This window comes from Propithecus coquereli, unplaced genomic scaffold (genome assembly GCF_000956105.1).
Source record: "Propithecus coquereli isolate 6110/MARCELLA unplaced genomic scaffold, Pcoq_1.0 Scaffold14, whole genome shotgun sequence".
Classification (NCBI taxonomy): Eukaryota; Metazoa; Chordata; class Mammalia; order Primates; family Indriidae; genus Propithecus; species Propithecus coquereli.
Window position 1 is genome coordinate 13,934,050 of NW_012138302.1, and position 12,049 is coordinate 13,946,098.

The window sequence follows — 12,049 nt, forward strand, 5'->3', positions numbered from 1 at the left end:
AAAAAAATCTATTGCAACCAACAGAAGAAATCACTTTCCCTTAAGGGAGTGAGAACAGATTAACCAAATTAACCTTTACCATTTAAATGTACACTACATGAGCTCTATTGAGTATCACTGTTATTGAATGTGATAAGGCTAAGGCAAAATTACTTGCAATGTACTGATAACAGAAATACAATGGTCCCAATATCCCAAGATTTTTTACTTCCTCAGCTTGGCATTCAGAAATCTCCACTTTTTTTTTAAGTTCATCCTATAAGGGGCAGACTATGGACCCAGATTGTCTAGTTCAAATCCCAGCTCTGCCACTAATAGCTGCATGATGTTGGGCAAGCTATTATACTTTACAGGTTCTTCATCTGTAAATGATAAAAGTATACATTTCATAAAGCTGATACTAAGATTTAAAGATTTAAGATTATAGAGTTAATATATGTCAAATACAATACCTGGTCCATAGAAATGGGCTCAATAAATGTTGGTAGTAATTACTACTATTACTATGTTCATCATCATCATCATCATCATTCTCAGCTGCAGTTTCACTACACAAGCCTCTTCTATTCCGTACATGAGAAGAGGAAACTATTAATCAGTTTTTACTACATGCCAGGCACAATGCTCAGCCCTTCTAACATGAATTTATTTATTTAGCCCTCAAAACAATGCTGCAGGTTAAGTATTAAGTGTTGTTATTCCTGATGTTACTGATGAGGAAACTGAAGCTCGAACATTCAGCAGATTCTTGGCATTACGTGATACTGGTGTATAAAAGTCAGTCACTCAGCAGAAAGTGGACCTAGCTAACTCTCCAAAATTCACATTTAACTGAACTATTTTCTAATTTGCTATTCCATATGCATGAAAGTATGCATCATGCGTGCATAAAGGAAACAGAACAGCAACTACCATTTATGAATGGTTATATGCCACTATTTCCTTTCCCTTTAAGGCACCCTGCCACATAGCCTCTGACCACTAAAACAGACACTAAGTTCTCTCTTGACTCTAAACCCTGTCTACATGATAATTTTGTAATGGATCCTACATGATTTTGTATCATTATTTATTAATTTCTTATAATTTGATCCTCTTACAGGAAGTCTCATGAGGGCTCATATTTTGATCTTAAATTTATCTCATGTTCCCTATTGCTATGGTCCCCAACTCCCAGGCCTACAGGCCAGAGGCAATGCTGAGGGAGCACCGCCCCAGCCCTGTCCATGGAAAACCTGTTTTCTATGAAACCAGTCCCTGGTGTCAAATAAGTTGGGAACCACTGCCCTGTAGTACTTAGCATGGTGCTAGGCATAAAGTTGTTTCACAGTATTTGGATAATAGTTTACTATTAAAACCCTATAAGGACATGCCAAAATAAGGATGACCATTATTTATTCAATAAATCTTATCTACAGTGCAGCAGGCACTGTGTCAGATCTTGGAGCAAAATCAGAACATAGGATACTTAGCAGTCCCAGGCCTCAGAAATTCACTGTGGATTAGAGAAAACTATAGGTAATGAGATAATTACAATATAGTAAGGTAAGTGCTATGACAGGTATTTGAACCAAATGGCTAAAAGAATACCAAAGAGGGAAGCATTAACTCCCCTAAAAGACCCAGAAAGCATTTCAACATTCATTTATTTAAGAAATATTTATTGAGGACTTAATATGTGCCAGGCACTGAGTTAGGTCCAAGGACACAGAGGTAAATAAAATATATTCAAGGTCCCTATACTCATAGAATTTATAATCCAGGAATTACAGGGAATGTAGTTTTTGAGTGTGTTGACAAATGAGTAAGAATTCACTCTGTAAAAAGAAACATAAGGGCTTACCAGGAAAAGGCACCAGCATTAAGTCCAAGAAAGCACTGGAGACATAAAAGAGAATCAATCATTTATACAAAGAGGAAGTGGCTCACGCCTGTAATCCTAGCACTCTGGGAGGCCGAGGCAGGAGGACTACTTGAGCTCAGGAGTTGGAGACCAGCCTAAGCAAGAGCAAGACCTCATCTCTACCAAAAATAGAAAAGAAAAAAAAATTAGCCAGGGCATGGCGGTGTGCACACCTATAGTCCCGGCTAAATAAAGAGCAGCAAGAAAAGGAGTGTGGCCAGAATGCATAAATGTAAATGAGAAGCCACAGGGATGAGATGATAAGGCACACTGGGGCAGAACAGGAAAGGTTTCATGAGCCATGCCAATGCTTTCAGTTTGGTTGATTTGGTCATCAAGAAAAATGGGAGCTTCAGTGGCACAATCGGTTAACACATGGTACTTACAAGAAAAATGTATTGTGGCTTACTATATGCCAAGTCCTGTGCCAAGTGCTGGGGACACAAAATCAGTAAGACATAGCCTTTCAAGAAGCTTAGAGTAACAGGGCACAGGCAAGTAAAGAAACAATTGTAACATAGCACAAGTAAGTGCAAGGACACATGCATGTTTAAGATACAGGGATGGCTCAGAGAAGGGAATGCATCTGGGGGAAAGAAGGATGGTCAGGAAACGCCTCATAGAAGAGAAGACTCTCTTTTTTTTTTTTTTTCCTTGAGACAGAGTCTCACTCTTTTGCCCGGGCTAGAGTGAGTGCCATGGCGTCAGCCTAGCTCACAGCAACCTCAGACTCCTGGGCTCAAGCGATCCTTCTGCCTCAGCCTCCCGAGTAGCTGGGACTACAGGCATGTGCCACCATGCCCGGCTAATTTTTTCTATATATTTTTAGTTATCCGATTAATTTCTTTCTATTTTTAGTAGAGATGGGGTCTTGCTCTTGCTCAGGCTGGTTTCGAACTCCTGAGCTCAAACAATCTGCCCGCCTCGGCCTCCCAGAGTGCTAGGATTACAGGCGTGAGCCACCGCGCCCGGCCCAGAGTCTATGTTCTTAATTACTACAGCCAAACTGTCTCTCACACAGGAGGGTGAGGGCATTCCAGGCACACAGGATAGTAAACACAAAGGCACAAAGGTGTGGAAGAGTGCATCTTTGGGGAATTGTGAATGGCTGACACTGGATGGAATGTAAATCATAGGAGCAGCAGGGGATGAGGCAGGCAGGTGTCAGCCCATTCATGGAAGGTCTTAGGTGTCATGTAAAGAACTATGGTCTTTATCAACAGGTAAGGAGAAATTATGAAAAGGTTAGGCAGGGAGGTGACCTGAGTAGATTTTCTTTTCTGTTTTAGACATATTTCTCTGACATAAGAGGGGAGAGGGAGGCTGTGGGGGATACCATGGACAGGGGGACAAGTCAATAGACCATAGCACTGCTCTAGGTGAGAAATAACAAGATTTTGAATTTAAAGTGGAAGACAAGCAAGTGGGAATGAGCAAGAAGGATTTTTAGGAAGGAGAATTAAAAATTGTATATAAGAGAAAGAAGAGTTAAGGATAGTTCCCTAGGTTTTTAGTCCCAGTAACTTGGTATTGGATATAAAAGTAAATATAGGAGAATAAGGAACAAGTTTGGAGGAACAGCTAATGCATTTAAGGGAAATGTTATCCCATATGCCTGTTGTTTATTCTGAGTCCATAATCTTCGCATCACTTATTTTCATCATCACACACAGTGATTCTCATATGGGACCCAAGTGGGGACACAGAGGGAAGAAGGGATAGGTAGAGGTAAATTAGAATCTGGGGCCAGGTGTAGTGGCTCACACCAGCACTTTGGGAGGACAAGGTGGGAGAATTGCTTGAGGCCAGGAGTTCGAGGCTGCAGTGAGCTGTGATTGGGTCACTGCATTGCAACCTGGGCGACAGAATGAGACCCTATCTCCTAAAAACAAAAACAAAAACAAAAACCTGGGTGTTTGTAGGTGAGGTAGGTGTATGTATCATTCAATTATTCCCCCATCTTCTTCCTCCACTGCTGTATACAATTATTCCTGAATATTCTGACAAAGCAGAGATAGTTGGAAAACTTGAATGTATTAAGTCACAGAGCTGCAAGAGTAGGAGACACTTTAAAGATCATCTACAGTTCAGTGGGTCTCAACCAGGGGCTGCCTGGAAATATCTGCGGGCATTTTTGGTTATCACAATGGGAGGAGCTATTGGCATTTAGTGCCTGAGAGCCAGGGATGCTAAACATCCTATAACTCACAGGAGGGTGCCAAATAATGAATTATCTTGCCCCAAAGAGCAATAGCACCCTCTTGAAGAAACACTGATATAATTCAACCTCTACAGGGAATGCTTTGCTAAAGATCTGCCAGGGCTTCCGTTTAAATTCCCCTTCACTGCTTTCCAATATGGATCTGGAAAGCCTGTGGGACATCCAGAAAAGGAGACCAACTTTGTATGCAATTCACGTACTCAGAACACTGCCTTATTGTTATAGTCCTTTGCACATTTTCTCTAGCCTTAGATTTCCCTCTCACCTTCAGAATTGTAGGCTGGAGGGGCAGGTTTGGCAGTTGTCAGCATAGAAAGCCTTGAGATGGATAAAGTCACCTTGGCCAAATACATAAAATGTGACTGAGCTCTCAGGAGCACAAATAGGAATCTAGTGGAGGAAGAGGAACCAATAAAGGAAACTGAAAAGAAGTCAGAAATGTACAAGGTAAGGTAAAAGATGACAAAGGGGACGAATTAAAAGTTTGTATTGTTTTGGTGAGAAAATAATTACTTTAGCATTTATTGAGTACCTATGTTCATTGATTCATTGTATCTCTTCCTTGCATCTTCCTTGCTAATGGAAATCAGACTTGAGTTCAAGGCAGTAAAGAGTCCATTCAAATAGTCTCTTTCCCAGGCTCAGCTATAGCTGTGGAGCCATGTGATACAGTTCTGAGCAATAAGAGAGAACAGAATTATCACCCACCCCTTACTGAGTTTGTACAGGGTATATAGAACCGATTTGGTACTTTAACATTCCTAACAGACAAGAACATTTTTCAAAAGAATAATAACAAAGGGGCTTGTCCTACTAGATAGCAAACATATTGTAAAGCCACAGCAATCAGAAAAGTGTAGCAGAGGTGCAGGAATTGATAAACTGAAGTCTGTACAAGGTATGGGGGAAACAAAGAAGAAGCGGTCAGGTACACTTTGGGGGAGGGGCCATAGCAGGAGATAATTCACAGGTCTTCCGCAATAGAATCACTCACACCGCCTTGCTGCCACAGTTATTTGCACATTTTCTCTTGTCCCAGATCCCCTCTCACCTTCAGAGATTCAATCGTGGCCTACTTGTAAATCTTTTCTCCAGTATCTTTCTTCTGAGGGCTATTCTGGATTCTAGGCGTTCGAATGACGAATTTATCCATTGTTAGGAAACTCCAACTACCTTCACGTGCTTGCAGTGTTCTGGTCAAGAAAGAGGGCAGATTCTAAAACTTCACCAAGACTGCTGTGATGTTTGTTCCCCAAAGTGACACAATTGGGTTCTCTGGAAGAATTTCTGAATTATGGGGACTCTTGGGTGGAATTTACAAGAAGTAAAAAAAGAAAGATCTTCCTAAGAACTGAAACAGCACACAATGATCGGTCTACTTCCTGAGTTAGGAGGTTCCTAGCTTCCAGAAGTGCATGCTGTAGAGAGGATTCGAATATTTGGGACAGGCGTTGAACCTGGTGACTTCCAAATCCTCTTTCCAGTTTAGGATGGGTTGTGGCAGGGTTAGGATTACACTGAGCTCGATGAAGCCCTTTTAACAACTACCCCACCACAGCCACAATCCCAAGGTTGCTCTAGTAACCAAAAACCTACAACCACCTCTAGACCTCAGCAGGGGGGGTCCTCACAGTACGCAGCCATCTCCAGGAACTGCTCGTGGTCAGAGTACCCTAACCACGAATGTCGTGCACTGGATCCACAAGCAAGGAGAAACACTATCCTCCTCTGTTTTCAGCAATTAGGAGCTCGGGAAGGGGCACCCAACAACGGTCTGACGTGAGACCCACCAGGAAAAGCAACCCCGCTAGCTGCTGGGCCCCTCCAGACTGCAACCTGAGGCCTCCAAGAGTTACCTCCGGTGTAGGAACTAAACAGACACTTCCTCCCCAGGCGGTAGTTCCTCGGAAGACGCTCGGCCGACTAGCATAGAGCCTCCGACCCACAGCGAACCACACTCCCCAGCATGCACTACGAAGCGAGCGGGCGGAAGGAGCGCCTAGGCCGGCTGTAGTTTTCCGAGACCAACTTTCCGGACAGCACCATGCGCCTCCCTGCAGCAGAGAACTACATGCCCCAGCCTGCCCCGCAAAGGGACGGCGCCAGGGGGCGCCGGTTCGCGCTAATACTCGCGATGGTTGGATCTACCCCCTCTCGCCAGTCTAGGAGAAGTTCGTAGTCACAGAGGTGGGGCAGGAGGCGGCAGTTTTAGGCGGGTCAGGGCGGAGCTGAACCTACAGCGGAGGCGGAAGCAGTGGCCTGTGGGGCGGGGAAGGGGGCTGGCCCCAGAAGGAGGAGGAAACCCTGAAAAGAAAACAGCAGCAAGCTGAGCTGCTGTGACAGAGGGAAACAAAATGGCGGCGCCGAAGGGGAGCCTCTGGATGAGGGCCCAACTGGGGCTCCCGCCGCTGCTGCTGCTGGCCATGGCCCTGGCTGGAGGTTCGGGGACCGTTTCGGCTGAAGCATTTGACTCAGTCTTGGGTGATACGGCGTCTTGCCACCGGGCCTGTCAGTTGACCTACCCGTTGCACACCTACCCCAAGGTAGGCCCATCCGAACCGGGCTACGACCCTTCCCTGACAGTCCACCTCGCCGCTCCCCACACCTATGTCGGCTCTGGGAACCTGGCAGTTGATTCTGCTGTTCAGCCGCCCACCTGTGTAATTCCTGTTTTCCTCCCTAATCCTGCCTGCACCCTGTTCCTTCTGTAATTACCGGAAGTTTGTACTGCACTACCTGTGGTAGGCTGGGGGACACAAAGATGAAAAAGACATGATCCCTTTCCTCTGGGAGCCTACTACGCAGCAGGGGAGTAGAGCACTCACTGGGAGGAGGATACCGAAGATTAATGCAGGGTCTTCACCTTCAAGGAACGTAACGGGGGATGGGGAGGGAGGCATAGATAGGCGAGTCCACAGAAGATTAATTCATAGCCCGTGTTTACTGAGCGCCTCTCTGTGCCGGGAGCGCCGTCTGTTAGGGGAGTCAGACAAGTAGACAATTCCACTATAGTACGAAAGTGTTAAGGAGTCAGCTTAAGGAATTTTAAGACGCATAGGAAGGGCTTTCAGCCTTGTTGAGTTACTGTGTGCAAGACGCTGCAAGTAGGGACTGAGATGTCTTAGAGAAGAAGCAGTTGGGTTTCTGTCTTCAAAAAACAACTGTTCCCTGCGGAAGACAGGGATAGTGAAGGGAGTGAAGAAATGAGACTGCCCTCAAGAGGAAGTTCACAGCTTAGGGAGGAGAGTGACCCTACCCTCACTTCCTGCCCTCCCCACCTCTGCTGCTGTCTTTCCTTTAATTCAGTACCCCTTCTCAAGTTGTGTTTTCAGTTTAAGAACTCTGTTTACTTAACATTTTAAATTGCTTGGTGACTCCTCCCACACCTTCCCGATATATAATTTGAGTGTATGCCCTCCCCCACCTTGATGTATAAGAGGTTTTGTTGATGCTGCTGTTTTTCTTCTTTTTTCTTCATCTGCTGTATGCAATTTGCTTAACTGTTGTGGCTAGCCTTATGCTTTCTTAAACTACATCGTGGCTGTGAAGACAGTTCCAGTGAAGTTTAGTATGTTCCATATTAGCAAGTGCTTTAAGGCCTTTGAAATGAAAATTCTGAATGCTATCACTTTCTATATTTTGTTTGCTGCTGGGCTTAACGTTGCGTGAGGATTATCAATTTTCAAAAAAAGTGTGGGAGAGGGGTTTATTCTAAATTTTCAGAGTCAGAGATTAATATATCACTTGAGAGAGAAACGAGAAGTTCTGAGTTCCAGACTTAAATCAGTGTATACTGTCCCTAACTACATTATTTTCTTCTCTTCCTAAAAACTTCTCATCATTAAGAGGATTGATTGTATGAAGAAACTCACTAATATTGAATTAGCTTGGAATTGCGCTGAGACTTATTTTGTATCATTCTAGTGTTTGTTTCCTTTTTTGAGATTCCTAGCAAATTTGTAGTATGAATCAGAATGCTGGGAGCATAACTAAATAATTTGAAAGAATATACATTCCTGGAACCTTTAGCTATTTTTATAATATCCAGTGTTTTTTAACAATTGGTGTGATATCTATAAATAATCTTATTTATTAAAGCTGTTATCACCAGGACTATAAATCATATGGCTCCCTATATGCTCTGGACTTAAAATTTATTGACTGTCTACTATCTGTTAGCCAGCGTGATGGGAATTTATCCTACCAGTATCCCTAATTCTCAACACAACTCTGCAAAGTAGGTTTTACAATTGAGGAAACTGAAGCTCTGAAAGGTTAATTGACTTGCTGAGGTCACATGGCCAAGAACTAGTGGGGCAGAAATTCAGTCCTAAAACTGGCTACACTCTGCTGCCTCCTTTTAATAAAGTTGCATTAAACATATTTAATTATTTCACTGATTTCTGTTGACACTCCAAATTATTGTGCTTTGTGCTTCAAGAAAAAGCAGTGTGGGCCGGGCGTGGTGGCTCACGCCTGTAATCCTAGCTCTCTGGGAGGCCGAGGCGGGAGGATCACTTGAGCCCAGGAGTCTGAGGTTGCTGTGAGCTAGGCTGACGCCACGGCACTCACTCTAGCCCGGGCAAAAAGAGTGAGACTCTTGTCTCAAAAAAAAAAAAAAAAAAAAAAACTTGAGATGTAGATAGGTAAAATAACTTGTGCATTCACCCACCTGGAACTTTTGACCCAGGCCCGACTGACTGCAGTGGCCTTTCCCACATGTCATATCATTGGCTCTTGTTTGTGTTTTCAGTTAAAGTAAGTCAAGTTTAAAAACTCCTTTCATATAAACATTTTTATAGATGTACACCTCACTTTGTCAGGGCTCTTGTGTCACCATTTGCCATTGTGAAACTTGTCATGATACTTTCCTGATAAGCTTGGTGATATATATAAAGACAGATGTGGCCGAAGTATGCCATTGGTCCTAGGGTACTTGCTTATTCCTTTTTACCTCTGTTAAAGTTCCAGTTATGTCACCATTGATTTTATTTTCAATTTTTCCCCCACAAATTTTGACAAAGAATATGGAAGAGTGGTGATATTTTGACCAACTTGGCTATTTTCTTGGTATTACTTTTAAAATAAGGAACTAAAGGCCGGGCGCGGTGGCTCACACCTGTAATCCTAGCTCTCTGGGAGACCGAGGCGGGCGGATTGTTTGAGCTCAGGAGTTCGAAACCAGCCTGAGCAAGAGCGAGACCCCGCCTCTACTAAAATTAGAAAGAAATTAATCGGACAACTAAAAATATATAGAAAAAATTAGCCGGGCATGGTGGCGCATGCCTGTAGTCCCAGCTACTCGGGAGGTTGAGGCAGGAGGATCACTTGAGCCCAGGAGTTTGAGGTTGCTGTGAGCTAGGCTGACGCCACGGCACTCACTCTAGCCAGGGCAACAAAGTGAGACTCTGTCTCAAAAAAAAAAAAAAAAAAATAAAAGAAAAAGCAGTGTGTATTGTAAGAAATTAGGTGAATTTATAAGCTTACATAGCTTCTCTTGGTCTGATATTCATAACCGGCAGATAGAAATCTCATTTTAATGACTCTTTTTCAGAACTAATTTGTTGCAAGAAAGTAGAATTTCTGTTTGTAAGTAGTTATTTTAAAATTATTGTTATATTCTTTATTTGTCCTCAGGAGTATAATTGCATGATTTGCCTAGGTTCAAATACAAGAGACATATGTCACATTAATAACAAAGCTAAGTAGAGCCAGCCTGGTCATTTTTTAATAGAGTGTGAGCTCTGGAATCATACAAACCTGAGTTCCATTCCCAGCTCCACTATTACTATCTGTGTGTCCTTGCTGATCTCTTCACTTCTCATAACTTCATTTTATCACTTGTAAAAAATGGCTCACGCCTTGCAGAGCTAGTGTGAGGATTAAAGATAAATGTGTGACATTCAGCACAGTGCCTAACACACAGTGACAGATAGTTATTTCTTCCATTATATATTATAAAACCAGTTTGGTGTGTAGAGTATTAACAGTGCTGAGTAAGGAGAGAATAGTTAGCTTGACTTAGCTCAGGTTAAAAAAATGTATATAAAAGCTATAGATAGTATCATTGAGGGATCTTCTAATTATGAACTTAGCTGGTATTCAGTATGGTAGGGAACACCATTTATTTCCTGTGCCTTAAATCAGAGGAGATAAATTTTATATAAGCTTCCAGTCACTTGGGATACATAGGGCATGAAGTATTGGAATAATAATATATAGAACATGAAATACTTAGAATAAGGATATGATTCTTAATAGCTACCAATTGTGTGCTTGCTTTGTGCCAGATGTTGCATAATATGTTAAGTGTTAGCACAGTGGCACATTGTGGATGTTTATTAAATGTTATTAATGTTATATCTATTAGTTAACATAATGCTATTGTATATGTAAATGTATAATCCTCCTAATAGTCAAGAATTGACATCAGGCCTGTGGGGGCTCATGCCTGTAATCTCAGCACTTTGGGAGGCTGAGGTGAGAGGACTGCTTGAGGACAGGTGTTCGAGACCAGACTGGGCAACATAGCAAGACCCCATCTCTATAGGAAAATAAAAAAATTAGCTGAGCATGGTGGTGTGCACCTGTAATCCCAGCAACTCAGGAGGTTGAGGCAGGAGGATCACTTGAGCCCAGGGGTTTGAGGTTGCAGTGAGCTATGATGGTGCCACTGTCCTCTAACCTGGCCAACAGAGTGAGACCCTGTCTCAAAAAGAAAAAAAAGAAAGAAAAAGAATTGATATCAGTATTGTCCTCATTTTACAACTAAGGAATCAGAGAGATTAAGTAACTTGCCCAAGGTTGTACAGAATAAGAGGTGAGGCTGAGCTTCAAACCAGGGATGATTGATCACTGAACCGAGGCTCTTCACCATGCCTTATGGTTTTCTCAAATTGGTACTGGATGACTTATTAAGTTTGTTTAACAAAAGAAAGCATACCAGAAAATGAAATGGCATGTGGTATAGCACATGCTAATGAGATCATGCTTTCTCTGTGCAATATAAGGTAATATGTGGTGATTCAAAGACATGAAAGAATTCTTTCACTGTTTTACAACGCTTGCAGAAGCTACTCAGGTATGACATTTATCTTAATTGTTAAAATTCTTCAAATTTCACCTTAACAATAAATGCAGCTAGAACTGAGGTCCAAAAATGTGCTATCTTCACAGTTGTGTAATAAAGCTTATTTAATATTAGACTGCAGCCATCTCTTAATGGATTGTTGCTGCTGCATAAATTTTACTAATCTTTCTGCTGGAAAAAAAACACAAACCTTTGTATCCCATTGGTTGCTAACTGGTACATGCACCTGCTGTTTCCTTATTAAATGCCTGCCAGTTTGTACGCAGTGGATCACAGTAAGTTGAGGGGGCTCTGCCATATGCACTAGTTTGTTTCAAATACTGTATTTTATCAAAAAAAAAAAAAAACTTGTTGAAGACATTTTTATTAGTCTTACTAAGTAGTTAATATTTTCCAGTAATGAAGACCTATATGTCCATCCTATCTTGAACTCTCACACATATGCAATGATGCCGTAATTGTTTTCTATTTTAAAAATTGAGGAACCTGAAGCCTTGGGGCCACATGTGGCCTTCTAGATCCTTGAGTCCGGCCACCCCCCAGTGGAGGGGCCGCACTTGGGGATCTCGAGGGCCACATGTGGCCTTGAGGCAGTAGGTTCCTCACCCCTCAGGTACTGTGTTAGAAATAGCTGTCTTCCAGAATTTTTCCAGAACTCCAGGGGTTTTGAGATAATAGCTATTACCTCCTTTTATGATGAAAACTTGAGATGTAAGGCCGGGTGCAGTGGCTCACGCCTATAATCCTAGCACTCTGGGAGGCCCAGGCGGGCGGATTGTTTGAGCTCAGGAGTTCGAAACCAGCCTGAGCAAGAGCGAGACCCCGCCTCTACTAA

General features: G+C 42.7%; 1 protein-coding gene across 2 annotated transcripts in view; it reads left to right on the forward strand.

The window, feature by feature from the left end:
* The first annotated feature begins 6,232 nt into the window (after positions 1-6,232).
* Positions 6,233-12,049, forward strand: part of TMEM59 (transmembrane protein 59) — a 28,206-nt gene continuing 22,389 nt past the window's right edge. For both annotated transcript variants that reach the window (XM_012639428.1, XM_012639429.1), the window contains exon 1: positions 6,233-6,667. In XM_012639428.1, the coding sequence (XP_012494882.1) occupies positions 6,479-6,667 (189 nt within the window). In that variant the 5' untranslated portion in view covers positions 6,233-6,478. The remainder of the gene's footprint in view (positions 6,668-12,049) is intronic.